The sequence below is a fragment of the Camelina sativa genome, chromosome 14 (assembly GCF_030686135.1).
Source record: "Camelina sativa cultivar CO46 ecotype springtype chromosome 14, ASM3068613v1".
Lineage (NCBI taxonomy): Eukaryota > Viridiplantae > Streptophyta > Magnoliopsida > Brassicales > Brassicaceae > Camelina > Camelina sativa.
In genome coordinates this window covers 12,329,949-12,356,783 of record NC_141893.1, presented here as the reverse complement: position 1 = coordinate 12,356,783, position 26,835 = coordinate 12,329,949, and the positions used below count along the sequence as shown (strand labels likewise).

Here is a 26,835-nt window from a genome sequence, read left to right as displayed (position 1 = left end):
CTTTAGATTCTTTTAGTTTTGCTCTAAATGTTCTGTTATTCGTACTTGTAATTGCTTTAGTTTGCTTGCTTTCTTAATTATCTCCACATAAATAAATGGGACTCTCTACTCTCTAGTCTCTAACTAACTCTCTCGTATCTCATCCATGATCCTTCATTCCTATGTCTATACGTATACTACACGATGAATAAAAAGCTTGTTATATTAAAGGTTATTATCATTTGGTCTGCCCAAATCATGCTTGTATATATAATCTATCATCGTACCAACTTAATCTTTCAGTATTAGAAAATAACTAATTTAGAAATTACTCAGGATTTAATTTGTGAAATTAGTATCAAAAAAACAAGCCAAGAAATTAGAAAATGTTGCCTAGTTTATAATACAATAAACTTTAATTCACACAAATTAAAATCCCATTACACCATTTAAGTAGCTTACATGGCTTGGCTAGGATAATACCCGCACATACAGGCGAGTTTTTTAATTTACAATTTGTTTAAAAATTTACGTCAAAAAATCCTAGTCGACGTGTAGTTTTTTGTGTGTGTTTTTATTTTTCTTTTTAATTTTTTTTTTCTTTTTCTTTTTCTTGCTTAGGAGATAAACTCCAAAGCGTTATGGAATATTTTTGGTTTAGATTTTCTTTTAGAATTAGGAAAGATTTCGTCCTATAAATATGACTCGTTATGTGTTGTTTGAATTTGTGGAGTTGGTTTCTCTGGTAGGTCATTTAACTATCAGTCATTTTTTTCTTTTACGGCCATTATTATTATACAAGTGTTTTTTATTAATTTTATTTTTTATATAAGTTATATTGAAAGCAATGGAGTCAATGGAAGCCGTCGTGCTAGGTTACTGGCTATTTATTGGAGCACTCTCGTATTTCTACGCAATCGTCCATTGCTTGTCGGGGTATTATTACTACAATTACAAAGACGTAGAAGAAGTAGAAGAAGGTGATGATGACATTGAACTTGGAGATGGTGAACATTGTTGCCGTATTTGTCACGAAGATATTAGAGCTTTTTCCGACATTCTCCGTCTATCGAAGTGCAACCGTATTCGATCCAGTTTCTCCCAACTCAAAGGATTTACCTGATTGTTTATTTATTTCTATATATTTGTGGAATTTCTTCAGTGATCTAAATTAAGCACAGATCAATTGGTTTGTTTCCTTTGCACTCTTGAAAGTTGAAACTCCATTAACGAACTTTGTCTGGAAAGAACATTAGCATTGCCGAACATTCCTTCTTTCGCCGAAACCATGACTCCGACCAAAATTTAAACTAAGCAAACATCTCTAATTAAGTTCTTCTCTAAGGATTAATTAAGATAGATAATTAGACCCTACAATTGAGGTAATCTATGACCTCCGCTGATTTCTAGTAGCAACCCCTTCCAAACTTTTCCAAAGGCAACGAGGTCAGCTTCATATGAGGGAGATTTAAAACCATAATCTGTCCTTCTTGCTGCTATATATCCATGTATGCTTCTCAACAGAACAATCCTTGTGATCTGTCTCCATCTTTTATACCTATTTACTAAATTGGACCAGAAAGTTCTCATGAATAGTGTGTACTTCTTACATGCGGAAGATGCGGAAGGATTAAGGAGTTTCATCAAAACTGTTAGATACGGATATACATAAATATCTATAAGATATGTTTATATCTCTTAAATGTAATTTCTCTTGTATTTAGATAAGTCAAAACCAGTGTACTATAGATATTTATGTATATCTACAACTTAAACTACAACTTCGAAGTTTTATTTATCAAAAACTTTTTAAGTCTAAGTATCTGCCACTCTGCTTTACTGAAATCTCGAAGGTCAAGTGAAACTCTACTGGAGCCGATAGTTCTAGTTCTAGTTCCTATGCAGGCATGCATGCTGCTTGCCGTGGCAACAAGCCTTGCATTTTGGGTAAAATATTAGAAGGTTATATAGTTCATTTAGAATAAAATATGTGTGTGTGGACCAAATATAGGATGTTAAACGGCGAAGTCAGGTTTTAAAGAAAAAAAAGGATGACAAAATCAAGACACGTACGAGAAAAGAAGCGCCATACGTTCAGTGGCGAAGGTAGAATTTACGCTTATAGGGGCAATTTTTGTCTAATAACCAAAATTTATTTTAATTACTTTCTACGAAAAAAAATTACTTTCTACGAATCAATAAACATATTTTTAATGATTTTATGGGGTTGTGCGAAGATAATCCACACGGACTATAAATCGGACGAGTAACATAAGCTCAATAAATTGAACGAGATTTTTATTGATTCAAGAATTTGATCCAACCATTTGTTTACAAGAATCGTTAGATTTCGTAAGAAAAAATTTAGGGTTTTCGTTGTAGATGTCGAGTCTAGAGTTTTTGAATACTAAAACAAAGTTGTATTCTCCGAATCTTTCTTTCCTCTTTTCTCTTTCGTAGTTTCTTTTTTTGCTTTAGGAAACGGGGAAAAAAGCTTAAAAGTACCTTTTTTTTTTTTGACAAATAATACTCTATCCTTTTTTGTTGGAAAAATAATATCTCATTTAATTAATCAATGTTGATTAATACCTCAACTTCTAAATGTTGTAAGTTTCATACCTAGCATGTTTATTATTATTTGAGAATTACAATTTTGATCTTAAAATAATTTCTGTTTTAAATAAAATAGAAAAAAAATAAAAAAGGAAAAAGAAATGTTTGACTCGGTGGAGACCACATCGGAAGTGGCTGACTCGGTGATGGTCTTATGTTTTTCTCCTCTGGTCACGATTCTTTGATGATGGTGAAGGTGAAGAAGCTTGACTCTAACTCGCAGGTTGCCAGAATTATCACCGTCACAAGCTGAAACGAAAACCCAGAATTTTTTTTTTTTTATGATTTGTTTCTATTAAGAAACACCGACAATAACATTACCAAAGATTTAAGCTTTAGGAAAATTGGGCATACCCATACAATAAAACCGAACTCAAATTAGGCAAATCGCTATATACCTACAATCATATATATTTATCTTCTGTTTTATGTCTACTTGTTAGATCTAAATTTTCAGTTTCCGACATCGTGTTTATGTGTCTTTCCTCTTCAAATTGAAAGAGAAAACAAACCCCATGGAGAATTTTTATGAAATCTAGTTAGGATTTTTGGTTTTGGTGAAAAAAATGAACACAAATCTACACAGCAGGTTCTTAGAGAAGAAGCACGACGAAGAAGATGACGTTCTCGGCGTGATTTTCTGTTTTTTTTTTGTTTTTTTTGTTCTGTTTTATTTCTTTTATCTAAAATAAATATACTAGTATTAAACTCTGTTTTTAAGGTCAAAATTGTAATTCTCAGATAATAATACACATGCTAGGTATGAAACTTACAACATTTAGAAGTTGAGATATTAATTAATATTGATTAATTATTATTTTTCTAACCAAAAAAGATAGAGTATTATTTGTCCAAATAAAAAATAAATGAGATAGAAACTCCTCAATTGATACATATTTGATTATTTTCTGTATATTCTTCTCAGATTCTAATCTTGTCCTCCAAATCGACATTCAGTTCAAATGTCATCTTGGAAGTGCGACTCCAATTTTTTCCTCCGAATTAGGAATTCTGATGGGCTGGACCTTGCTTAGTCTTATTAGGCCATATTCGTTTCATCATTTAGCATTTCCATATAAATGATTAATTTAAATGATATATCTAAATAATTTATTTTAATGACAACTGATCCAACAAACAAGATAAAAAAATAGTTCATTTGAATGATCAATCAATAATTTTTCTGTTATTTTTTATAAATTATCTTTATCCAATGGTCCAACTAGAATCATCCAAATGAGTTTCAAATTTTTAACTAAAATTTTAAAACTTATTCAAATGTTTTTTTTTGTTGACAAAAATGAACAACACCTAAATAATTCATTCCGATGAATAAACCAATAAGCTAGTATGGGTGCTTTATTCCGGGTTAATCTGATAGTGCTAAAATTATTCTTCTACAAAAATCAATAAGCATGTTTTTTACTATTTTCTACTTTTTCTTTTAAAATTACATTTTTTTTTTAATTCATAGGGGTCAATTGATCCTAATCTTGTCCTCCAAATTACAATTATGCTACCTCCGCCACTGATACGTCAACTAAAAAGTCACCACGTGTTTCTCCTTCTCTCCCACCGTTGCATGGAGCAGACAGACGCTGCAACTGCCTCGTGTTACTCCCTAACCGACCAATCACTTAGCCACACCTCTCTAACTATCTCGAAGAAGCAAAGTTGACGCCAATAACGCCTAACACATCAAAACAAAAATAAATTGAAAAAAAGCCCTCAAATATTGTTTTTAAGTACATTGCATGCGGTTAACAAAAACTAAAACTGAAGAGAAAGGAAAAAAAAAAAAAAAAAAGAGCCGGGGATAGGTGTAGGCACGCATGACGCCCAGCAACAACACGCGTTGCGGTGACATCCTCTGTGATTGGTGAACCGAACCACATATCCCCAATACCTTCTTGTAAAAACGGCACATTAACTCATTTCCTCACACGTGTCCCTATCCCCAACCCTCACTAACACGTACCCATCCTTCTCTCCCCAAATGTCCTTCTTCCTTAATATTCGCCTCCCTCTTATTGGCCCTTCACCTCTTCTTATAACCTTCCCTACCTCATCACCTCTCTTTGATCTCTCAACATCCATATCTTCTCCTTCTTTGAGTTTCTTTTTTAATCTTCTCCTAGCTTGACGTCATGATAAAGATACTCAATCCTCATTCGCACCATTCTCACTCTACAACAACTCTTAAAACAGCTGAGATCTTGTCTAAATACAGACCCATTGCTCCTAAGCCCGGGACGCCTCGTGTCAACGACGATGACCCTTCTTCCTATATGTCTCACAAGATCAGCCAATCTCCTTACCTTCGTAACCTATGGCCTCAGCTTCAAGCGCAGCCTACAAGAACCCGTAAGCGAGGACGAGGTGGGATGGGTCCTTCTTCTCTTGCTATGAAGAGACCGAAGTCATCATGTGTTTCCTCGCCCACTTCTTCTACCACTACTACTACTACTACGCAACGTGTTATTGGCCCAATTAAAACGCTGTCGTTTCAGGCTTTCACTCATCATGGTTTACCTAACCTCACTCAAGTTGGCTACGCGTTGGAGAATGGTGGCTCTTCTGCTTTGGTGACTCTGCCTCTTCTTCAATGCTCTCCTCCTCTTCCCTCCAAATGCATGGAGCCAGAGATCAAAGGAAAGGGTGTCATTGATCTAAACAATACAGCGGAAGTAGTACAAGAGATAGATTTCTTGAAGCAACTACAAGGACCCATCACCACAACTACAATCACAACAAGCGGAGTCATTTCACCCCAGCCTATAAGGCCGGTTTGCTCAAAGATCAACGTAGCATACATAAACCCACTAACCAACCCATCTCCACTGCCTCAAACCAACAAGAAAACTCCAAGTGAGGTCGAAGAGGAAGTAGAGTCCGACGAATTGCCCTCTGTGATCACCGATTCCAGCAACAGGGTCAGACTCGTGAACTCGGCGTACAAGGAGATGATGGGGCAGCCCGAGTGCTCGTGGCTCGATTCGATGGTGAGAGGGAAGAGGATCTGTGGAGAAGTGATGATCCATTTTTGTGAATCCAAAATTCCGGTGATGAATGAGAACAATGGTTTCTCTTGCTGGGTGAGGATAGAGTGGGAAAGAGAAGGTAAGGAGGAGTACATGCACGCGTTTTGTGATGTTACGAAACTTGCATGTGACTCCAAAGATTATGTCTTTACGTGGAGGTTTCACCCAACAACGGACCGCAGAGAGACTTGTCGGTCAAGCTGCAACGTTTAGTTTAGGTTTTGAGTATGTGTGTTACCATCTTTAGTAGTCCTTTAGCGTAATGATATATCCTCTATAGACTATAGCTAATATGTAAATGTTGGTTAGTTATAATTTCTGCTGTTAAAATACAGTATGAATTAAGAAGAAAAAGTTCCTCGTTTCAGAATGGTTTAATAATCTCTTGACGATGCAAAACTTTAATATTTAATTTGGTTTGTAAATGTGACAAAATGTTGTTGTGTACATTGACTTGAGCAGGAAGCAATCATAGAAGCAGAAGCTCTATAAACTCAAATGTTAAAGTGCTAAAACGACACAACGTTTCAGCTTGAGGAAGAAAACCTTTGTTTTAAATCTGTTTGCGTCTTTATGGAAAACTGTAACGTAGAATATTTGGGAACTCTTACATCTTGAACCAAGTTTAGGTTGGGAGCAAGGCTTAAATTATAGGTTTGGAGTATGTGTGTGGCCTTTATATTTTAAAGAAGGTTTAGGAGTAGTGAAATCACATTTATAAGAGAAAAATGGCAGCAAGATTTATATTTATTATCCAACTTTTATTAGCTGTTTAGTCATGTAACGACTGGACTTCCAAAACTTATCAAACAAAGTACTGGACCGGTATAGGTCCAGGTTCCAGGTCTCCGTGCAGAGTAAGGGAACCGCCTATACGCATGATCGGTATTTGAGGGGCCGTGTGTGATGTAGTATTCTTAAGCAATTGTTCCCAATAGAAAGTAGGTGGTCTATAAAGGATTATGCGGCTTATCTCTTACTATCAAGTATCAATGCAACGTCGATGAGGTGAAACTCGGTTTCCAAACAGATCTCACAGTGAATACTATCGGTGAGTAAGCGTGGTATTCTTTTATCTAAGGAAGTGCCTGAGACATAAGGTAGATTTGTGAGTTAACCCTTCAAAATTGGTAGCTGTTCTTACATTACCATGGTACCATCCAACAAACTACAACTTTTATTTATCAAATGCTTTCAAGGCAAGTATCTGCCACTCTGCAACCTTATTTAGAGGCCCTTAGAGGATTTTGTTACCTGTTTTCACTTAGCTTGCCCGCACGTCAAGTGAAACTCTGTACTGGAGCCGATAGTTCTAGTTCATATGCAGCTTGGTAAAATTCTGCAGCTTGCTGTGACAAACCTTGCATTTTGGCAACGTGCCCTAGCTTCATCCACGCATCATGATTTCTCGGGTCTAATCTTAAGGCATTCATGAGGAAACTTTTAGCGGTTGGAAGTGATTCACCTCCGGATTTCATCATAACCTCTGCTATAGAAACAATGCTGGGCACGTGATCTGGATCGATTGAGAGCGAGAGGAAGAAGGATATTAGAGCCTCTTCATGAAGTGATTTAGCTTCTAGACACAAACCTGTCCCAACCATAGAAGCAAATGTATTGAGCTTCTTACCTATGCGAATATTATGAATGTGGTTAACGAGTTCGTTTATGGCTCTTAATGTCTATTCTCCATACCTGTTTCATTCCAGCCTCTGGGAGAATAATAGCACATGGATCTTGCCTTCTCGAGACATGTTTCTGCATCTGACCATGAACCTAGCTTTCCGTAGACAGAGGCCAGCTCTTGCCAAGCTTCCATTTCACATTTCTTTAGCAAAATCTGGGAATAGAGAATAAGATTAGTCAGAGATATCACAGAATTCACAGAATATGTTTCTTTCGAATTATGACACCCAAACTAGGTACCTCAGATTGTTCAGATTTATCCTGCGCCCGTATTAGGCCCAACAAGCTGCTGCATGTCTTCAATGCCTGCTTAGGTTGTTCTTGAGCCATATGAAGCACAATTTTCAACTTCAGAAGCTCTAACTTTTCAATGTCACCAGCCTCTTCCATGGTGAAGTCCAGAATAGATTCAGCATCCTTAAGCCGTTTCTCCGCTGAAAGGACACAAGCTAAATGTTTCCATCCTCTAGTTGAACCTCCTCCTACCATACTAGAATACTCAACCGCACCATCCAAAGCCGCCTGAACATTTCTTTGAACTGCATTCTCAAAGCTTAGGTTAAATATAATGTCCGGTTCCGGATTATCCTTGGCCTCTTTGCTGCTTCATTTAGTGATAACAGAGTCTTTTTCTGAAGGAAAACCCGTTCAGAGTCTAATTTGGAACTTCTTGCAGTGTTTCCATAGCATACACCAAGGAAACTGTGTGCTTGGCTGAACAAATGTTCACTCTGATTGTTTGCCAAGTCGAGCAGCTTCTGAGCAAAATTTATGCCGTCCCTTGAGTGTTTTGGATCTTTAGAGCACAGCTTTGCTCCAAACAATAACCAAGGAACGTGTGGTATCTGTCTGGATTCAGAGGGGCCTAGGGACATCTTTAATAGATTAATGGCTGCTTTATCAATCCCTGCAGCACTGTAACAAAGGGAGAGAAGGTACCATCTCTCGCCACGGGTGTAAACACCCGGAAGAATCTGCTCTAGATAGTTCGCTAACACTTCAAACTGCCCAGTCATTGAAAGAGCGTAAGTGAGATGATCCATGAGTTCTGGATCCCACTGTATGTCCCCAACGACCATCTTCTTTACAAGTAACATCAGTAACACAATTGCTTCCTCGATATTGTCTTTTGGGCACGCCTCAACACCCCCGTAAAGCAAAATCAAAGCCAAGGATTTCTGCGTAACAGCTAACCTTTGGGGATCCAAATTCCACGGTCTGGATAAAGCACGGCGATATGAAGCAATAGTTTCGTGATGATTCCCTGCTTTTGTCCATAGCAAAGGAAGCAGTTCGAGGGCCTTCTGAAAAATGTTCTGCAGTTTAGAGAAGCCGTTGATACCATCAGGCATGCCACTTGGCAATGCAGATTCAACCACGTCAAGTATTATTTTGCATTCCTCCGCAGCCTCTGGTAAAACAGCAGAACAATGTTACTAGCTATAGATTCCAATGCAACAACAAAAAAAAAAAAATCTGGAGAGAGCCACAGTTAAAATATTCCATATATACCTTTGTAAGAGCCGAGTTCCTCAAGTGATCTAGCTTTAAGCAAGATTGCTTCAAGAAGTAAACTAACAGAATGCATTGACATTGAGGTGGGAGGCACAATAAGAGGTTTGGAGCGTGGTTTACATGGACGAGTTCTCTCAACAATGGCTTTGATTATCCTTGGAGTTAAGACCTTAATATCAATCCCCTTAAACACCTGAAGCGCTGCATCAAAATTACCTCTCTGATATTCAAGTCTCCCCAACAAAGCCCTCGCTTCCTAACAACACCACGAATACCGCCAGAAAATTTTAAAAAAAATCAAACATCAAGATAGTTCCAATTAAACTGATACATGAGAGTAGGCTAAAACAAACACACCTCATAGTTGAGTGAGAGAGCTTCCTTTAGAGTCGATTCAGCTTCGTCAACTTGAATATCATCGAGTTTGGAATCCCAATCGCCTCCTGCAGTTCGAGAAGAAAGTCCACTAGCTGAGAAATCTCTTGTAGCTAGGGATTCTGGCGAACCAGGCTGGTCCTCGAACCGGAATTGTTCGCCTGAACAAGCACACAACATCTTCTCCTCCTATGAATAGATTCACAGATCTACGCTGCTTTTGTAATCAGCTTCACTATGGGGAAAACAAAATAAACAGAAACATGTGTTAATTCAGAAATCAAACCACAAATCCTTGTTGCTTTCGCATAATGAAACGCTAAAACGAGTTTAAGGGAAAGAAGCTTACATGAAAATGGCGGAAGGAGAAGACAATCAGCGAGAAAGAGAAACGCGAATCGTAGCAGAAGCAGCCATGAGAACAAATTTTGATAAGGAAGTAGTAATAGTAACTTGAGCTTTGTTGTTGGGGCCTGGGGGTTGTAACTAAAAACCAAAATCCTCGAATTAGTTTAATCGATTTAGTTAGAGAGAAGATCCGAAATCGATGAAGGGTCTTTTGTCATTTTGCAGTGTGTGTGTGTTGTTCATGTCAATGTTAGCAGCAAAGCCAGCCAGAGCACCCAGCAGCAACCCACGCTGTGATTATTTTTTTTGTGTGTGTTTTATTTTATTTTTTTAAGGTAATTTTGAATTTTTGTCTTTTGGTCCACATTTTATCTGTTTTCAACTAAAGCACGCTTTAAACATTCCCAAAATACCCTAGTCTTATAGTAGTGTTATAAAGTGTGTCTGTGAAACGTGAAAATACCAAAGTAATCATTTTGGGGAGAGAGACAAGTAACGCAAGTTTGGAGGGGATGAGTGATTTGTTTCTTACTCTCGAACCAGTATTGATTGAATTGAGATTTTTGTTTTGGTTGGACACAGATTGATGGTATACATAATTTATAGACATCACGAGTTACCATTTTGAGATGATAGTTTTTTATAAAAAAAAAACATTATAATCTTTATCTATATACTAATCTGAAGTACTAAACTGTCACGTTCTACTGACGGCCACGGACGAGCATTGTGTCAAATAGGGAGTAGTAAGAACTAAGAAGTAACATGCAAGGTGCTGCGAAACTTAAAAGAAGAATTGAGTTACCAAAACCTTAATCCCCAGCTCGAGTTTCCCCCATTACAACTTGACTCTGTGTTAATTAAGCCCATAACACCTTATTATTAATTGGGGTTTTTATTGGTCCAACAAACGGAACTGCAATCGAATCCTGACATTCAAATGCCATTTTCTAGTCTGAGCCGATTATGATAATTTTGAAACAACATGGATCAAATCCCAAGTAAAATGTCTCACCATACGTGAAAAATAGAACCAACACTTGATCCAATCAATAATCCCCCTTTAAGTTTTCTTCTTGTTAAGCCGAGCTTACAAGAACAAATAGCGGCGTCTCTCCTAGTTTATCCTTTCCCTTCAAAAACATTGCAGAGATATATCTCTTTGTAAGCAAATAATTATGAGAGATTGGAAGCAGATAGTGAAAAAAAAAAAGAGATAACGAAGCTAAACCTTAAGCTCTGGTAACTCAATTACGCAAGCACACTCAACAATCTTCACTCCTACTCGCTCTGCAAACACACAACCAGTTGCAGAGTGAGAGAGAGAAAGAATCACAGTATAACTAAAACATTTTGTGATTACGGACTTGAGTTGCATTATCAAAAGGATAAATTGATCTACTTCTCAATTGTGCACTTACCAAGTAGTCGGATTGCAGCAGCAAGAGTCCCACCCGTGGCAATAAGGTCATCTATGATAATAGCACGCTCACCAGGCTCTACTGCACCTACATGCATCTCAATCTTATCTGTTCCATACTCCAACGAATACTCTTCCGAAATAACCTTCCCTATTAAAGAAACCAAAAATCAGTAGGCCTAGAATTTAGTTACATGGATAAACAAGTAATGAGATACTTATTTGGCACTGCTCAACAAGTCTCTAAATTACTTTAACACCTTTTTCGTAATTGGTCAAGATAAACGACTTAGACACCATGGATATGTAACCAAAAAAAAACCCACTCAAGCTACTGGGAGTTACCACAAAGGTATATATATGATCTAGAAAATGAGCAGCATCATAGACATAGAGTAATCGAAGCCATAGATAGGAAGATAAAAGTCACCTTACTCAAGTCCGAGATACTAACAATTGTAAACTTAGAGTTAACTTAGACAGTTCGATGTAACTAGATATTAGAACAGCAAGTCACACTAGAAGAAAGAAAAGAAAAAAAAATACCAGGCAACTTCTTGGGCTTCCTCATGGGAACAAATTTGGCACCAATAGCCAACGCAATAGGAGGGCCAAAAATGAAACCTCTAGCTTCAACACCTGCACTCACCACAACATCTCCATTAAGGCAAGAACGAAAAAATTCATCCACCAGAGATACAAACTTCCATTTTAAAGTAACATACTCAGAATTCAATCAAAGGCCATTGTAAGACTCGTAGAGCTCAATTATAAAAAAAAAGCAACTAATCTTGGTAATGGGAATTATCAATTGAACAAAACAGACCACACAAAAGAGTTACCTGCAACAACAGATATGTCTTTGTCTTTGTATCTCTCAACAAACAAAGCAATGGTATCCTTAAAGGCCTCAGTGTCGAGAAGAAGCGTCGTTATGTCCTGAAACATGATCCCTGCGATATAAAAATCCAATCCAGAGAAACAAAAACCTAAATTAGGATCACAACTCAGATCAAGAGTAAGAGACGATAATTGCTATAAGTAACCCAAAACCCTCGTAAACAGGAGAGAACCTGGTTTAGGGAAGTCGGGGATGACTCTAATGGAAGAAGCGATCTTGGCGATTCTCGGATCTTGCACATCTTCAGTCGCCATTTCACTGTCCCGACTCGCTGCTGCTGCTGCTGCTGCTGCTGCTACTACTTTTAGCACAATACTCGGCGTCAGATTTGTAAAAACACACACAAACAGACAGACAGACCTAAAGAAGGACGCGAATGAGAAAACAGTGATGACAAAAATGACCAATTTATCCCAAAAATGATTTCACGTTTTGACGTATTTGCCCCACCCAATCAAAAAAATATCCTTCTTTTTCCAAAAGAAAACAAAAACGTTTTTAAAAAATGAAATAAACGAGGTGGTGGGGTGGGGTCTACGGTCTACCTGTGGAGGAGAAGAGGCGGAGGGAGTTGGTAGAACGGTGACTTGAGAGGCGGATCGAAGTAGGAGCACGGTGGTGGTAGTTGTTGAGAAGACGAGGGACAGGAGGAGCAAGTGAGAGACGGTGAGAGACAAGTAGTGGAGAAATTATTGTTTGCATTTTCTTTGGGACTGAGAGAGAGAGAGAGAGATCTTTGAAAAGGAACGTACCAATTGGAGACGGAATAATTGAACAAGCGCCGTGATCAATGATGCCTATTGAGAGAGGTCTAAAGTCTAAACCAACCTAACTCATGTCACTCAACCATTGACTTTTCTACTTGGTTCTTCATATAAAATTTGTCAAAACCAATCTTTTTGATTCTTTTTAATTTGATGACAAACTATAAAGTTTAGTGTACCACACTGTACTATGATCTCCCACCAGTCCTATACGTATGATCTTTGTTTATAATTAGATTGAATATCAAAGTACATTGTCCACTCCAGTCTATTTTTCCCAGTTTAAAAGTTAAATTTTAGTACTACAATTTTCCTCAATTTTTTTTTGGAGATAAATTATGTTACCATAGCACTATAGCAGCCATTGGGAGAGAATAAGCACACAAAAGTATCCTCGTTGTGATGTCTAATGGGCCACTTTAATGTCAATGAAGCCTACTAATGGACATTAACTTAGCCCATAATGGGACCGCGCGTTTTGACTTTGTGACGTCGTGAACCAGTTGTTACCTCCGTGTCTGTCTGGTCGTTGAAAAATACATTTGGAAAGTATATCACAAGCAATTTTTCTTGAGACTTGTCTGTGACTTGAAGCTATTTATTTTCCCCCAATTTCGTTTTCCATCGTCTTCTTGATGTTTCGTTTTCAGAAATTCGCATCTTCCTTATGAATTAAAAAAACCCTAAAACCTAATCCCGAAGTAAACTCGTCAACCACTGCGCCCATGACTTCCCAACGATACTCTTCCCTTATATGCTCCCTCTTCCTTCTTCTCTCTTCTTCGATCCAACCCGACCCACACATCTCCGTCGGATATGAAGATTCGCTCTTACCTCTCCGCCATTATTCATTTCCTCTTCTTCTTCTCCGCTTCTTCCGCTGAACAAACCCTTCGGACAGCGAATCTCAGGTACAACTTTGGAATGTGATTAGTCACTAGTTTTAGTCAAACCATTTGAAATGTGTTGTGTCCCTTTACAAATTGGTTTATGTTATAATCAATTTTGATTTGCTGTGTCAAGAGAGTTCAACAAAAGGTTTGTTATAAAATGCAGGAAGTGCTGGTGATGTTTTGGAGGATAATCCAGTTGGAAAGCTTAAGGTTTATGTATACGAGCTTCCAAGCAAGTACAACAAGAAATTACTTCAAAAGGATCCTAGATGTCTTACACACATGTTTGCTGCTGAGATTTTTATGCATAGGTTTCTCTTATCTAGTCCTGTTCGAACGCGTAATCCTGATGAAGCTGATTGGTTTTACACTCCTATTTACCCTACTTGTGATCTCACTCCTACCGGCTTGCCATTGCCTTTTAAATCTCCGCGTATGATGAGAAGCGCCATACAGCTAGTCTCGTCAAATTGGCCTTATTGGAATCGGACTGAAGGAGCTGATCACTTCTTTGTTGTGCCCCATGACTTTGGAGCTTGCTTCCACTATCAGGTAGATCTCTTTGATCTAACAATGTACATGATTATTACCTTATAGTTAGCTGTTTGTATCATCATTATCACACTAGTGCTTATGATTGTATTTCTTAAGATTGTAGAATAGTCCAATGATTTGATTTGTGTGCGAATTGAAGATTTAATGTACATTGAACAGGAAGAAAAAGCCATTGAAAGAGGGATTCTTCCGCTACTCCAGCGAGCCACTTTGGTTCAGACATTTGGTCAGAGGAACCATGTGTGTTTGGACCAAGGCTCTATCACTATTCCTCCTTTTGCACCTCCACAGAAGATGCAGGCTCATCTTATTCCTCCAGATATTCCTCGCTCTATCTTTGTCTACTTCCGTGGTTTGTTCTACGATGTTAACAACGACCCAGAAGGTGGCTATTATGCAAGGTACACATTTTGCCGACTTGTACACTAGTCTTACATTAATTTTTACACAAAAAAACTCAATAGCTTCATACAATAAAAGAAGCACTTATATATCAAGATCTACCTATTAAGATTACAGTTCATCATTCCTCATTAGGAACTAAGTCAAATAATATCAAGTTGTTTTGGAATCTGCTGAATGGAATTCTCTCTTTGTACAGAGGTGCAAGAGCAGCAGTGTGGGAGAATTTCAAGAACAACCCTCTATTCGACATCTCAACAGATCACCCGACAACATACTACGAAGACATGCAAAGAGCCATATTCTGTCTATGTCCTCTAGGGTGGGCACCATGGAGCCCGAGGTTAGTTGAAGCGGTTGTGTTTGGGTGCATTCCAGTTATCATAGCGGACGACATAGTACTCCCTTTCGCAGACGCCATCCCTTGGGAAGAAATAGGGGTCTTTGTTGCGGAGAAAGATGTCCCTGAGCTAGACACGATCCTGACGTCGATACCAACAGAAGTGATCCTCAGAAAACAGAGACTCCTCGCAAATCCTTCGATGAAACGAGCCATGCTTTTCCCTCAACCAGCACAACCAGGGGATGCATTCCATCAGATTCTTAACGGGTTAGCTAGGAAGTTACCCCACGACAAAAGCATATACCTGAAGGCAGGTGAGAAGGCACTGAACTGGACTGCTGGTCCGACTGGTGACCTTAAACCTTGGTAAACTCAAAGAGAGAGAGAGAGAGAGAGAGTTACGTTTTGTTGTATATCTTGGGTTTTCCATCCTAGAGTTATATCTTGAGATAAGAGCATATGTTGTTGCCTTTTTTTAGCACTTGAGAAAACATTAGAAGTCCTCCGTCCGTCTGGATTATTTTTGTAGATAACATTTACTCGAGGTACAAGTACCAAACCAAGTTGGATGTACTACTACTGTACACGCTGTATCCCCACTCTTTTTTGTCTTCACATTGTCAATCAACCTTTTACTGTTTATCTTCTTTTTTTTGGTGCAAATTACTGTTTATCATCAATCATGTAAAAATTGTAAAGTATCATAAATATGCCTCCAATAACCCGAAAAGTTGTGGAAACAAACATGTGGTAATAATACTGAAAATTATTTTTCTATAAAAAAGGTAATTAATATTATAATTTAGAAAAAATTGTAAAGCTCGTAGATGAAATGGGCCTATAGTCTACTAAAAAATAATGGGCTGATCGAGGGAAATCTGGAAAACTGATGATCTAAGAAACCTTTGTTTGTCTTTTGAGAGTGAGAGAGAGAGAAAGGAGAGGCGGCGATGGGAGGAGGAATGGGTGCGTTTTGGGGAACTAGGGTGATGGAACTAGTGAAGAAGCACGATTCCGGTGGTCTTCTTTGGAAACGAATCAAGCTTACACCTACTCGTAAAGCCAATGCCAAAACCCGCCTCCGTCGCGTTTGGCAGGTACTCTCCTTTTTCCCATCTTTTTAGGGTTTTGATTAACCTTTCTCCCATTTTTTCCTAGTCTATCTATATTCGTGATCGATGTGTTTCTATATACATGTAAAGGATGGATTAGGTTTAGGACTGTGTTCGTTGATGTTTCCTGACAAAATGTTGATGGCTTCATTTCAAAATTACGAGTTTTCATTTGCAAAAATTGTTTCAGGCATTGTTCAGTTTTGTGTGATGTGGTCTCATCAGGTTTGATTAGTTGTATTGAGTTATGGGCAACTCCAATTGTGTAGTTTGTAAATTTACCTATGCACTCAAAATTTTGTTCTTGATAGGCCTTAGGAAATTGGAACTAGGAATAGAGTATGTCGGCTTCAGTGATAGTGAACCAAAGTAGAATCATTTAGCGTTTGCATACTTGGGAATTCATTTGTCCTGATAAATTAACATGTGCTTCTCCATCTCTCAATAGAATGAGGCTGTTCTGAGGGCGTGCGGTGAATCAGATGCACCAAATCCGCCGGGAGCTAGCAACACAAAAAGCTGTAGCAGTGGTTTGAAAAAGAATTAAGGCGGAAGAGAAGCTAGAAACATGGTCGGTAGTTTGTAAGGAATCGTAGATCAACACTCTTGTCTTTTCCTGATTTAACAAAAAAATAATAGCAGAGGTTGGTTTTACTTGTTGAATCTTGTGTTGTTGGGTTTATTGGTTTTACATGTAGAATCTGCAACGGGTTTAGCAAAAAAAGCAGAGGCACCCCCACACCAAAGCAGAACATGAGATTTGAGTATTGTTACCTTTTTATTGCTTTTTTATCGCAAAGAAAGTTGTTCATCAGCTGCTCAATAACTCTTGGCAACGCAATTTAATCCTTAACCTCGATGTCCCTTAGTTATATATTATAGACTGACTACACTGTGGGTTCAATACCAGAATTTTGGTTTAGCTATTCGAGAGCCTTATCTTCAAATCTTGTTGAAAAGTTAAAAGTATATATATTTCAATCAAAATATATTAAGTACCACTTTTAACGTATCGTTTTCCAAGAAAACCAAAAAAAACATACAATTAAGGCAGAAACGTTAATTTTTAAATACCATGATTGAAACTTTTGATAATATTGGAACAAAACAATAAGGGAAAATTTTAACTTAATACATTATACAAAGTACCATTAATAAATAAACGCAATGATAATTTAAAAAAATAAAAACACTTGGGGGTTGACAAAGAAAAGAAAAAAAAAAAAAAAGAAGGAAAAAACAAAACCTGGGGGCAAAGTCGGATCGGTGTTGTGATGTAAGCAAACAAGCAAAAAGCCTCTGCCTTAGCCTTTCCCTTCATCTCTTGCTCCTTCACTCACTCTCGATCTCAGAGACACGAAACCAAAAAAAGCTTTCTTCTCTTCCTAAAGGCTTCAAATCCATAACCAGCAAACAAAAGTTTCTTTCTCAATCAAAATCTCCTCCAAAGCCCTTTCTAACTTGGCTTTTTTTTTTCAACTGCGCTCGCTCCGTGCCTCCTCCGTCGTCTCCTTCTTCTTACGTAATCTCGAAGTCGGTTGTTGTTCCAGTCCTGCCATGGCCGAAGGGAAGTTCGATCTGCCTGACGATCTCATCTTTTCCAAATCTGATCAGTTGAAAGGTACTTCCCTAAGCGCCTCTCAATCCTCGTCGTCTTCTTCTTCTTCTTCTGTTTTGGATTTCGTTAATTTGAATTTGAATTTCTCTCTCTCTCTGGACCGATTTGAATGCGGAGAAACGAATGTAATCGTTTGGTTTGTGGATCTGAATTCCCAAATAGGATGCGGCAGCCATGTATATCTATCAGATTCATCACAATTTGACCTAGCTAATATTGTTGTGCTGATTAGGGTTCTACGATTTCTTTTAGCAACCTTAGATGCATTAGCAACTTCATGTTTGGATTTAAACGACAGACGTAATTCTCTTTTGTTTCCGATTCCAGAGTTTGGGATCTGGAGGAACTAAGAACCAATGATTCTCTAATTCCTGCACTATTGGTTTCCTGACTCGGTTGGTTAGATTTCCTTCAGCCATTGACTAGCTCGTCTTTGTTTTCTGCAGAATTGGCCTCAGATAACAACATTCCTTTGTCTCCTCAGTGGCTTTACACGAAATCAACCGATAGCAAGATGGTATTATACCTTATATTGCCTAACTTTTCTTCTCTTTTTTTCACCTTAATATGGCTTCGTATGTAGACAGTATGAGTTTTGTTGTTTCTCTGTAACATACTCTTTCATCTGATCTTGTTGCTCTGTGGTAGGATGTTCGATCTCCTACTCCTGTGCCCATGGGAAACCCAAGTGACCCTAATCTCAAGGATGCATGGCGCTTGGATTCACCCGAAGACAAAAAGGACTGGAGGAAACTTGTGCCTGACAATGAAACTAGTCGCAGATGGCGTGAAGAGGAAAGAGAAACTGGTTTACTCGGTGTCAGGAAAGCTGATCGGAGAAAAACTGAACGTCGCAGTGACAATGTCCCAACCAGAGAAACTGGTGACACTAAAACTACTGCTTCCTCTGATAGGTGGCATGATGTTACTTCTCGTGCTGCTGTACATGAACCTCGCCGCGACAACAAATGGTCATCTCGCTGGGGTCCTGATGACAAAGAGAAAGAAACCCGTTCTGAGAAGGTAGATAATAATAATTACAAGGACAAGGAAGAGCCTCATAGTGAAAGCCAATCTGTGGTTAGCAGCATCCGTGCTACTTCTGAACGGGACTCTGACCCTCGTGACAAATGGAGGCCACGTCATAGGATGGAAGCCCAGTCTGCTGGGCCGACTTCTTATCGCGCTGCACCTGGGTTTGGACTTGATAGAGGACGAGCCGAGGGCCCAAATTTAGGCTTCACTGTGGGCCGAGGAAGGGCATCTGCAGTTGGGAGGGGTTCGTCAACCTCCTCAATTGGTGCTGGTGCATGTGCTTTTTTAGGAAATGAAAGTATTCCTGATAAACAAAGCGCTTCAGCCTCTATGTTTCGGTATCCAAGGGGTAAGTTGCTTGACATGTATAGAAAACAGAAGCCTGATTCTTCCCTAGGTAGGATACCGACTGAGATGGAGGAAGTTGCCTCCATTACTCAAGTGGCTTTGATCAATCCTCTTGCTTTTATTGCACCTGATGCCGACGAAGAGGTATGGTAACCACTGAGAACTGGCTTCCATTGCCCTTTTTCATGAGTGTGTCATTAATTTTTAATTTCTTATTCGCAACTGAGTTTGTTGACGGGTATCTTATCTATCAGGCAAGCCTTAACGGCATATGGAAGGGAAGGATCATTAGTAGCGAAGTTTACACTCCATCTGAGGAAGAATCCTCAGGTGGTGAAAACAGCATGGGTATGTTATCTTGTCTTTAGCTTTTTGGCCTCTATCTTTCCACCTAGCATAATATGATGAATGCTTCTCTGACCTGACTCAGGTGAAACAAGAGCGGAGAGTTCTTTGGTAGGGTTTGTGAATGGTGACAATGTTTCCATGCAAAATAGTGATTCTGGTACGTGTCTGATAAGTATCAAATGGGTCTTTAATGTCATGTATTGTTTTGAACATGTCTTATCTTTATGAGTTTACTGGACTTTTTTAATGTCCTAAATATTCTGAACAAAAGTCAAAAAATATTATTGTAGGGTTACTTGGTAGTCAAAATGGAGGTCTGGGGGGTGCGTCAAGCGTCTCAAGATTGAATTCAGTGGCTTCTGAGAGTTATGGATCTGTTGGAGCTGGTTATCAACTTTCTCATGGCAGTCCTGAAGCAGTTAGATCTGGTTTTACTAAATCATCTGCGCTGGATGGGAGTGAATCCGTTGTTGCCTCTTTCGAGCAAGATTATATGGGCAAGCTGCAGCAACCAGATATTGAAGTGAATCACTCAGAAGGGGCTATGCCACCTGAGGAGTTTTTGTTCTTGTATATTGATCCTCAAGGAGTAATTCAGGGACCTTTCATTGGTTCTGACATTATTTCATGGTTTGAACAAGGGTTTTTTGGGACGGACCTACAGGTTCGCTTGGCAAATGCACCAGAAGGAACTCCTTTTCAAGATCTAGGCAGGGTCATGTCATATTTGAAGGCAGAAAGCATCGATGCCCATATCAGTGACCAAAAGAATGAATTTGAAGAGACGACTTTAAAAGCAGATTCAGACGCTGGTTTATCAATTGCACCTGTAGCAGAATCCAATGATTCATCCGCTATAACTGCCACGTCGCGTTCTTTTTCTGCGTATAACAACCCTTCAGCTCAGGATAATTTTCAGAGAATATCTGAGTCTGAAGTTTATGTGAAACCACCACATGCTGAGGACCGAAGTTTCTTGGACTTCTCTGCTCAAGATGAAGGTATGTTCTGCTGCTAACCTTTTCTCATTTGTGTGCATTTGCGAGCTAGGACATTTGTCTTTCTTTGGGTTTCATATCTTGTGGTGAAGCTTTCATGTTCATATTAATTTCTTTTGTGTTCATCATGACTAAGAGTGTCTTTTGTATTTTTTTCTAAATCAGAAATTGTATTCCCAGGAAGAGCTGGAGGTTCTGGTTATGCATCGTCAATAAAATCTTCTACAAGTATTCATGATGCTTTAATGGAATTTCCTGGCCAGTCTGCTATTCCTGTTGAATCAACTAAGGCTGCTACTCGTAATCAGAATGAGAATACGCTGCACCCGTTTGGTGTATTGTGGTCTGAGCTAGAGAGCGGTAGTACACCAGTTAACCATTTATCAAACAGATCTTATGGTGCAATGGAGGAGCTTACCAATTCAATAAACAACCGTCCCATTAATTCCCGAAGAAATACACAAATTGACCCCACCATGTCTCTCGATAGTCTAGCTGCTAACCGTATGCCACAATTTGAACATGAATCCAACTTCTTTAGTCATGGGGATCAACTTCCATCAAATCAACATCACCAACAGCACTTCCAGAATCGGGATATGCTATCACAGTTACATTTAGGTGATCAAGCTCAGGATCTGGAGCATTTAATAGCTCTCCAGATGCAGCAGCAACAGAAGATGCAGTTGCAACAGCAGCAGAAGCTTCAATTGCAACAGCAGCAGAAGCTTCAGTTGCAACAGCAGCAGAAGATTCAGTTGCAACAGCATCAGCTACAACAAGAGCATCAGTTACATCAGAAGCTCTTACAGGAGCAACAGCATTCCCATGCTCGGCAATTACATTTTCAACAGATTTTACAAGGACAGACTACTGATTCAAGGTTCGGGCAGGCACATGACTTCCCTCGATCCAACAGTGTTGATCAGATGTTGTTAGAGCAGCAGCTGATGAATGAATTGCAAAACAGTTCTGGCCATCCGTCACAAAATTTCGCACCATACATTGACCAACTTGCTGGAGGAAATTTTGGGCAGCTGTTACATGAAGGCCACCAAAGGGAGCTGCTTGAACAGCTACTTTCAACACAAAAGCAATCTCAATATGGACAACTGCAATCTCAACATGGACAACTGCAATCTGATCCAATACGCTCTTTGGAGTACCAGCTGCTTCAGCAAGAGCAGCTTATGCAATTGGCAAATGGTGTGAGGCACAATACCTTACTGGAGGAACAGAGACATAATCACCCTCTGTGGCCGTCTGACCATAATGATCAGCTTCTAAGAACTCATTCTGGGATCAATCGGTCGCGCTCTTCTGCAGGATTTAGACCGTTAGAGTTTAATCAACATCAACAGAGGCCACCCTTTGAGGATCAGTTTGGTCAACTTGAGCGGAACCTTTCATATCAGCAACAACTTCGACAAGAACTATTCGAGCACGGTCTTCCATTTGAGCGATCAGCATCGGGGATTAATCTGGATGCAGTAAATGGTCTTAGTCTCTCTCAGGGTTTGGATATGCGGGATGCTACTGCGCACATGCAATCTTCTGGCAGATTGGGAAATCCCACTCATGGTTTCAACCATCAGAATCCCCGTTTACCATTGGGTGAACCACATTTTTCACAACTGGAACCAATGGAAGGACGCTGGTCTGGAGCCGATACACAGCTAGCTGGTGACTGGGCCGAATCTCAATTTCGTAGATCAAATATGGAAACTGAACATCATCAAATGAGGTCGGAAATTAGAAGACAGGGTGAAGATTCCAACTCTTGGATGGTAGGTGGATCGACAAACGACAAGTCAAAGCAGCTCTTTATGGAGTTGCTTCACCAGAGACCCGGCCATCAATCTACTGAGTCACCAAGCATGAACCTCGGGGATACTTATGACAGGATGGCTCCTTCAGGCCTTACCCCAGGGATTCAAACGCTTGGCGGCCTTGCGGACCATGGTGGTAGTCTAAACGCTTCAGCTTCATCTGCCTTTGGGGCTCGGTCATTATCTGAGGAACAGGTCAACAGAATACCGGGAGATAGGAATAATATGGGATCGTTGCACCGTAATAATTCATTGCTTTCTGGAATTATCGATGGTGGACGGTCCACTCAGAATGAAGGTCAAGCCTTTAGTAATATGTTTGCTATGAACAAGGACGCAAATGACATCAAAACGTGGAACAATGTGCCGCCAAAAAATGAGGGAATGGGAAGGATGATGTCGTTTGAAGCCCAAGACAGAATGGGCAAGCAAGCAGTATTAGACTCTCTGGTTCAAGGGGAGCTTCCTGTTGTTACGCGTAGCCAACAACAGTCTTCTTTCAATATCTCTGGTATATATATATATCCGTAACAGTAATTGCATAATTTTTGAAGATATGGTTTCCCTGCGTTCATGGTTTGGAAGGTTGATTTTTACTTTGTTATTATGAAGGCTTATCCTGATATTCTGTTGCTGCAGACCAATACAGTGATAACTTGGTTGGAGAAGAAAGGAGGAAAGATAGGTAATTGTGTCATTTAGCACCAGTAGATTGGATAAGTAAGAGCCTTTTGATACCACTATATTCCTGTCGATTAAAGTTTTAAGTGATTGTTTGTAGGTTGTTAGTGCCATCACATGGGCAGGATTCAGTTTTGTTAAAAAAGCCTCCTTCATCCCATTCTTCATCGTCACATGAAGGATTGCTCGAGCGTATGTCTGACACAGCTAGCAGGACAGCAAGTTCTTATAGTGGGATAGAAGGTATGTAACTCATCAAGTGTGCTTTTGTGTCTTTTGGGCATCTTATAACAAAAAAGAGTCTCATCTTGTCATCATTAGGAGGTGTGAGACGGGAATCAGGAGCAGCGGGAAACAAAGGGATGACTGCAGAGCCGTCATTCAGTGAGATGTTGAAGAAGAGTAATAGCATGAAGAAGGTGGCGGTAGAGTCAACTAATACAACCGAAGGAAGCAAAGGTGGAGGTGGGAAGAAGAAAGGGAAGAAAGGGAAGCAGATAGATCCCGCCCTTCTCGGTTTCAAAGTCACTAGCAATCGCATTCTTATGGGCGAGATCCACCGCGCTGATGATTTCTAACTTTTTTTGTTCTTCTGTACAAAATCTTTACATGTAAAGATTAGCTTCTCATACTTAGGCGTATAGCTCTTTTCCAGACACATTTCTTCCATCACATTAGAACACAGGAATTAATAATGTTCATTTAGTTCGGAAATTGTTTGGTTCGTACTCGTTAAAATTTGTCTTATTCAATGTTCCTTATCTGACCAGTGTGATAACCAGCGGCACTGGACATTCGTAATCAATTCGAAATCTAGAAGCTCAAATAAATGGCTTTCATTTTAGAATCTATAAAATTTTGAAATTATCTAGTAGACACTCATATATTACCTCTTTCCTGCAATCATATATCATGCTGTACATAAAAATTTGGTTTTTGATGCTTTTCATTAATCATATTTAGTTATTTACACAAGATTAGCAAATACACAGCAAATACAGGAATCATTCACAAAGTTGATGAATTGGGGACATTTTGGCATAACACACAAACTCACACCTCCAAAACGTCCAGAAGAATGATGTTAAAAAGAGAGGGGATCAGAAGTGGATGAGAACGCTGGTCAACTGAGAAGCAGATGGTTTAATCTGATCACACACTCTCCACTTGGACCCTTTTTCTGTATCAAGGTCATACATTAAGATCTCATGTCCACAGACCCTTGAAAACAGCAGAACCTTATCGTTCCATACTCCTAGTCTCACCCAGAAACCACCCTCTCTCCGAGGCACAAACACCGAACTCCACGAATTCTCCTCTGGATCAAATACTCCCAGACATCCAGGCATGTTCCTGTCCATGTAATACACTTTGTTCCTTACAACAGTGTAGGAATAGACCGACACTGATTGCTCCGAGTTTAACTTTTCCCATGTCTGCGTTTTGGGGTCATATATGTCGATGAACCTCGATCCATTGCCTGAAAATATCATCAAACATAGTTTAACCAATGTTCATTGGAATCTATATATGTCAATTGTCTCCTACCTACAGCGTAGAGTTTGGAACAGAAGGAGAATGCAAAGCCACGCCAGACCGGGCGGTTTGGACAATCCATAAGACTCCATTGGTTAGTTTCTGGGTTGTACACTTCCGCGTTGGAAAGGCTATAAGTATCTGTTGAATAGCCTCGAATGACATACAAAAGGCCATTCACTTCAGCAAATGCAAAGTTGTAACGTGGTATGTTCATGTCCGCTAGTTTCTTCCAGCTGCAAAATTTCGGAAATGATATCAGAATAAAACCAGACAGGACCACGCTACTACCATTTTAAGTTTATGATGAAGCTTAAAGATTTTTTGTTATAAGAATGTCATTCTCAGTTCGTCACTAATTAATTCACTGATTTCAAATTTAAAATAATGAGAATAATGTCACATTTGATCAGATTGTATGGGAAAGGGAGGTTGAGATTGGAGACCTGTTAGTAGCAGGATCAAACTCGTAAACATCAGCAGAGGCAGAGACTGTGGTGCTATTGATCCCAGAGCCGTCAACCTCCGTGTATCCTCCGATGAACACAATCTTCCCGCCATCAAGCACCGCAACGCCGAAACCGCGCTTCAAGGGACCAGGAACAGGAGGGATCTGGCCTAACTTGTTCCCAGAGGCGTCAAAAACTTCCCAGTACACGTCTCTTCCACATTCGCTTTCCATGAGAACACAAAGGAACTCCTCCACAGTTCTGGTCAACTTTCGGAAGGCTGCAAAATGCTTGCTCCTGAGGAATGACTTCCATCTCCGGCACACCTGAGAAGTGATCTGAAAGCTAGACCGGGGGATTTTCGAGAGACAGAGCTCAGCTGCATCGTCTGTCAAGCCAGGTATGATCGGATATGACGACGACTCCACAACCATCTTCACAATTTTACTTCCTTCCCTTAATCACTCATCTCATTGCATCATTTAATGATATGCAAATATTGCAATAAAAAACTGGTTTGAGTAATCATTTGGATAACAAACAAAAGATAGAAAAACATTGACCAAATGTTTTCGAATAAAAAAAACAGGATTTTGTCAAACTAAACATATACAACAAGTGCTTACCTTTTCAAAGATAGAGATTTTATATTCAACTAACTAGTTCTTATATTTTATTAAAGTTTACTTACTCCTCCCATTGAAAAGGATTGTGTATTAGACCATTCACATAGTCACCATTGTAAGCTTTAGGAAAAAAGAAGCCGCCACATCCCAGAGCCAAGTAGAGCTAATCAACCTCAACAATTTTTGCGCACTTTACTTGTATGCGTGCTCTCTTCTTGTTTCTCTTTAAACTTGAATGACTAATCCATTTTAGTCATTTACAGGAAGGATAAAAGAAAGGCAGATGATTTCAATAAGAAACCTTGATATTGAGAATACGAGAAACATGAACAAGCAAGTCTTCTTTCCCCAAAGAATCAACTGCTATGATGATATCATGTGAAGGATGAGATGCGATTATATCAGCAACCTGCAATCCAAAGATAGATAGGACTATGAAGAGATTCTTAAGGGTTTAAGGTTTACAGGTTAAGGGTTTTAGGTCGAACCAGATTCGCTGCGACTTGACGAGAAGGGAAGCTGTAAATTGGGTTGCAGTAAGTGTTATCCAAGTAGAGAATATCAACTGGAGATTCATTAATAGCATCAACAAGAGTATTTCTAGCGTCATCTGCAGCATCAGCATCCCAACGAAAGTCTCCAGTGTAAAGAAAACATCCAAAATCTCCACGGAACAAGAACATCACGGAACCTACATACAATCAAATTTCCAAATTGTCACCGAGAAAACACAAAACCTTACTCTATAGAGATATAGATTACAGTTATCATTAATCATACCAGGACAGTGGTGAGCGTCGATGGCCATGAAATGGAGACGGACGGTGGAGCCGGAGGAAGGAGAGCGAAGGGAGAGAGACGTCCAGGAAGAGAGAGGGACGACGCGAAGCAATGAGAGGTCGAATCCTGGGAATCGGGAGGGAAAGAGAGAGGCGGTGGTGCGGGAACAGTAGAGAGGAGCCTGTGACCAGTCGCCGGAGAGGCCACGCGTGTGATCGGAGTGCATATGAGTCAAGAAGTAGGCTTGACTCCCATTTCTCCATCGATCCACTGATATCAGACCACTCTCCATTTCTGATTCTTTCAAAATTGAAATTTGCTGTTTTTTGCAAGTTTCTTTAAGTGACGACGATGCTTCATTAATTCATTGGGCTCATTCATAATTGGGCCTATTTTGGGCTTTACAGCTTACTCGAATCCAACATTTTCTTCATTCTCTTCACAGTTTGCGATTGATTCATTACGATGATGCATAACCAAAAAACCACGTTCCAGTCACACACGTTGACAATGATACTAAAGAGGTTTTACTACACCAATTGCAATCAATCTAGGTTATTAAACTGTGTACACAAATTGATCTTCATATTTGCAAGTTTTAATCAAACTGCGACATAAATTTTACATTACTCTACCCAAA

The 26,835-nt window shown here is 39.4% G+C and overlaps 8 protein-coding genes across 17 annotated transcripts; 4 read left to right on the top strand and 4 right to left on the bottom strand.

Annotated features, from left to right (window-relative positions):
- The first annotated feature begins 4,345 nt into the window (after positions 1 to 4,345).
- Positions 4,346 to 6,000, top strand: LOC104778902 (uncharacterized). The gene has a single exon (XM_087484730.1). The coding sequence runs from the start codon at positions 4,740 to 4,742 to the stop codon at positions 5,844 to 5,846; it is 1,107 nt and encodes a 368-aa protein (XP_087340856.1). The 5' UTR covers positions 4,346 to 4,739; the 3' UTR covers positions 5,847 to 6,000.
- Positions 6,001 to 6,736: 736 nt separating this feature from the next.
- LOC104741357 (protein NPGR1) lies at positions 6,737 to 9,894 on the bottom strand. Its single transcript, XM_010462203.3, is given in 7 exon segments — positions 6,737 to 7,224; positions 7,329 to 7,473; positions 7,560 to 7,916; positions 7,919 to 8,730; positions 8,832 to 9,090; positions 9,192 to 9,444; positions 9,559 to 9,894. Coding segments are annotated over 6 exon segments (2,082 nt in total). The 5' UTR covers positions 9,390 to 9,444; positions 9,559 to 9,894; the 3' UTR covers positions 6,737 to 6,913.
- Positions 9,895 to 10,341: 447 nt separating this feature from the next.
- LOC104741356 (adenine phosphoribosyltransferase 1, chloroplastic) lies at positions 10,342 to 12,853 on the bottom strand. Of its 4 annotated transcripts, none has more exons than XR_760308.3 (8): positions 12,424 to 12,764; positions 12,051 to 12,179; positions 11,820 to 11,930; positions 11,524 to 11,616; positions 10,979 to 11,128; positions 10,789 to 10,847; positions 10,573 to 10,690; positions 10,342 to 10,486 (listed from the first exon to the last, which is right to left on the bottom strand). XR_760308.3 is itself a non-coding variant. In XM_010462202.3 (7 exons), the coding sequence occupies exons 1-7, from the start codon at positions 12,578 to 12,580 to the stop codon at positions 10,637 to 10,639; spliced, it is 750 nt and encodes a 249-aa protein (XP_010460504.1). In that variant the 5' UTR covers positions 12,581 to 12,853; the 3' UTR covers positions 10,342 to 10,636. The 4 variants fall into 4 exon arrangements, 2 of the variants coding, with proteins under 2 accessions (XP_010460504.1, XP_010460503.1); XR_015580148.1 differs by having other exon boundaries at positions 12,051 to 12,176; positions 12,424 to 12,748; XM_010462202.3 differs by having other exon boundaries at positions 10,342 to 10,690; positions 12,051 to 12,176; positions 12,424 to 12,853.
- Positions 12,854 to 13,147: 294 nt separating this feature from the next.
- On the top strand, positions 13,148 to 15,484 carry LOC104741355 (putative beta-1,4-xylosyltransferase IRX10). 3 transcript variants are annotated; one of them, XM_019235365.2, is made up of 4 exons: positions 13,148 to 13,553; positions 13,699 to 14,087; positions 14,250 to 14,491; positions 14,692 to 15,484. In XM_019235365.2, the coding sequence occupies exons 2-4, from the start codon at positions 13,818 to 13,820 to the stop codon at positions 15,203 to 15,205; spliced, it is 1,026 nt and encodes a 341-aa protein (XP_019090910.1). In that variant the 5' UTR covers positions 13,148 to 13,553; positions 13,699 to 13,817; the 3' UTR covers positions 15,206 to 15,484. The 3 variants fall into 3 exon arrangements, with proteins under 3 accessions (XP_019090910.1, XP_087340860.1, XP_087340859.1); XM_087484734.1 differs by having other exon boundaries at positions 13,174 to 13,575; positions 13,761 to 14,087; XM_087484733.1 differs by having other exon boundaries at positions 13,175 to 13,568; positions 13,761 to 14,087.
- Positions 15,485 to 15,718: 234 nt separating this feature from the next.
- LOC104741354 (uncharacterized) lies at positions 15,719 to 16,761 on the top strand. The gene is made up of 2 exons (XM_010462199.3): positions 15,719 to 15,932; positions 16,396 to 16,761. Exons 1-2 carry the CDS (start codon positions 15,786 to 15,788, stop codon positions 16,492 to 16,494), a joined length of 246 nt encoding a protein of 81 aa, XP_010460501.1. The 5' UTR covers positions 15,719 to 15,785; the 3' UTR covers positions 16,495 to 16,761.
- A 311-nt stretch (positions 16,762 to 17,072) lies between these two features.
- LOC104741353 (uncharacterized) lies at positions 17,073 to 23,518 on the top strand. Of its 4 annotated transcripts, none has more exons than XM_087484728.1 (10): positions 17,073 to 17,568; positions 18,012 to 18,082; positions 18,214 to 19,092; positions 19,203 to 19,296; positions 19,379 to 19,453; positions 19,587 to 20,297; positions 20,460 to 22,634; positions 22,763 to 22,808; positions 22,905 to 23,047; positions 23,126 to 23,518. In XM_087484728.1, the coding sequence occupies exons 1-10, from the start codon at positions 17,505 to 17,507 to the stop codon at positions 23,380 to 23,382; spliced, it is 4,515 nt and encodes a 1,504-aa protein (XP_087340854.1). In that variant the 5' UTR covers positions 17,073 to 17,504; the 3' UTR covers positions 23,383 to 23,518. The 4 variants fall into 4 exon arrangements, 2 of the variants coding, with proteins under 2 accessions (XP_087340854.1, XP_087340855.1); XM_087484729.1 differs by having other exon boundaries at positions 17,145 to 17,568; positions 20,475 to 22,634; XR_015580147.1 differs by having other exon boundaries at positions 17,189 to 17,568; positions 20,475 to 22,634; positions 22,736 to 22,808.
- A 204-nt stretch (positions 23,519 to 23,722) lies between these two features.
- On the bottom strand, positions 23,723 to 25,223 carry LOC104741350 (putative F-box/kelch-repeat protein At1g27420). Of its 2 annotated transcripts, none has more exons than XM_087484731.1 (3): positions 24,787 to 25,223; positions 24,353 to 24,576; positions 23,723 to 24,284 (listed from the first exon to the last, which is right to left on the bottom strand). In XM_087484731.1, the coding sequence occupies exons 1-3, from the start codon at positions 25,221 to 25,223 to the stop codon at positions 23,905 to 23,907; spliced, it is 1,041 nt and encodes a 346-aa protein (XP_087340857.1). In that variant the 3' UTR covers positions 23,723 to 23,904. The 2 variants fall into 2 exon arrangements, with proteins under 2 accessions (XP_087340857.1, XP_087340858.1); XM_087484732.1 differs by having other exon boundaries at positions 24,357 to 24,576.
- A 71-nt stretch (positions 25,224 to 25,294) lies between these two features.
- On the bottom strand, positions 25,295 to 26,529 carry LOC147928106 (uncharacterized). Its single transcript, XM_087484735.1, has 3 exons — positions 26,196 to 26,529; positions 25,904 to 26,106; positions 25,295 to 25,824 (listed from the first exon to the last, which is right to left on the bottom strand). Exons 1-3 carry the CDS (start codon positions 26,485 to 26,487, stop codon positions 25,705 to 25,707), a joined length of 615 nt encoding a protein of 204 aa, XP_087340861.1. The 5' UTR covers positions 26,488 to 26,529; the 3' UTR covers positions 25,295 to 25,704.
- Positions 26,530 to 26,835: the final 306 nt, after the last annotated feature.

Excerpts from the sequence above, each read along its gene's own strand:
- LOC104778902 (XM_087484730.1), top strand. The coding sequence starts at position 4,740 with ATGATAAAGATACTCAATCCTCATTCGCACCATTCTCACTCTACAACA.
- LOC104741356 (XM_010462201.3), bottom strand. The coding sequence starts at position 12,580 with ATGCAAACAATAATTTCTCCACTACTTGTCTCTCACCGTCTCTCACTT. Across the intron at positions 11,129-11,523 it reads GAAGCCCAAGAAGTTGCCTG|GGAAGGTTATTTCGGAAGAG; the intron begins GTATTTTTTTTT and ends TTTCTTTAATAG. Across the intron at positions 10,848-10,978 it reads TGCTGCAATCCGACTACTTG|AGCGAGTAGGAGTGAAGATT; the intron begins GTAAGTGCACAA and ends GTGTGTTTGCAG.
- LOC104741355 (XM_019235365.2), top strand. The coding sequence starts at position 13,818 with ATGTTTGCTGCTGAGATTTTTATGCATAGGTTTCTCTTATCTAGTCCT. Across the intron at positions 14,088-14,249 it reads GAGCTTGCTTCCACTATCAG|GAAGAAAAAGCCATTGAAAG; the intron begins GTAGATCTCTTT and ends TACATTGAACAG. Across the intron at positions 14,492-14,691 it reads GAAGGTGGCTATTATGCAAG|AGGTGCAAGAGCAGCAGTGT; the intron begins GTACACATTTTG and ends CTCTTTGTACAG.
- LOC104741354 (XM_010462199.3), top strand. The coding sequence starts at position 15,786 with ATGGGAGGAGGAATGGGTGCGTTTTGGGGAACTAGGGTGATGGAACTA. Across the intron at positions 15,933-16,395 it reads GCCTCCGTCGCGTTTGGCAG|AATGAGGCTGTTCTGAGGGC; the intron begins GTACTCTCCTTT and ends ATCTCTCAATAG.
- LOC104741353 (XM_087484728.1), top strand. The coding sequence starts at position 17,505 with ATGGCCGAAGGGAAGTTCGATCTGCCTGACGATCTCATCTTTTCCAAA. Across the intron at positions 19,093-19,202 it reads CACCTGATGCCGACGAAGAG|GCAAGCCTTAACGGCATATG; the intron begins GTATGGTAACCA and ends CTTATCTATCAG. Across the intron at positions 23,048-23,125 it reads TTCTTATAGTGGGATAGAAG|GAGGTGTGAGACGGGAATCA; the intron begins GTATGTAACTCA and ends TGTCATCATTAG.
- LOC104741350 (XM_087484731.1), bottom strand. The coding sequence starts at position 25,223 with ATGGTTGTGGAGTCGTCGTCATATCCGATCATACCTGGCTTGACAGAC. Across the intron at positions 24,577-24,786 it reads TTTGATCCTGCTACTAACAG|CTGGAAGAAACTAGCGGACA; the intron begins GTCTCCAATCTC and ends GAAATTTTGCAG. Across the intron at positions 24,285-24,352 it reads TTCCAAACTCTACGCTGTAG|GCAATGGATCGAGGTTCATC; the intron begins GTAGGAGACAAT and ends TGATATTTTCAG.
- LOC147928106 (XM_087484735.1), bottom strand. The coding sequence starts at position 26,487 with ATGGAGAGTGGTCTGATATCAGTGGATCGATGGAGAAATGGGAGTCAA. Across the intron at positions 26,107-26,195 it reads CGACGCTCACCACTGTCCTG|GTTCCGTGATGTTCTTGTTC; the intron begins GTATGATTAATG and ends GATTGTATGTAG. Across the intron at positions 25,825-25,903 it reads GTCAAGTCGCAGCGAATCTG|GTTGCTGATATAATCGCATC; the intron begins GTTCGACCTAAA and ends TTTGGATTGCAG.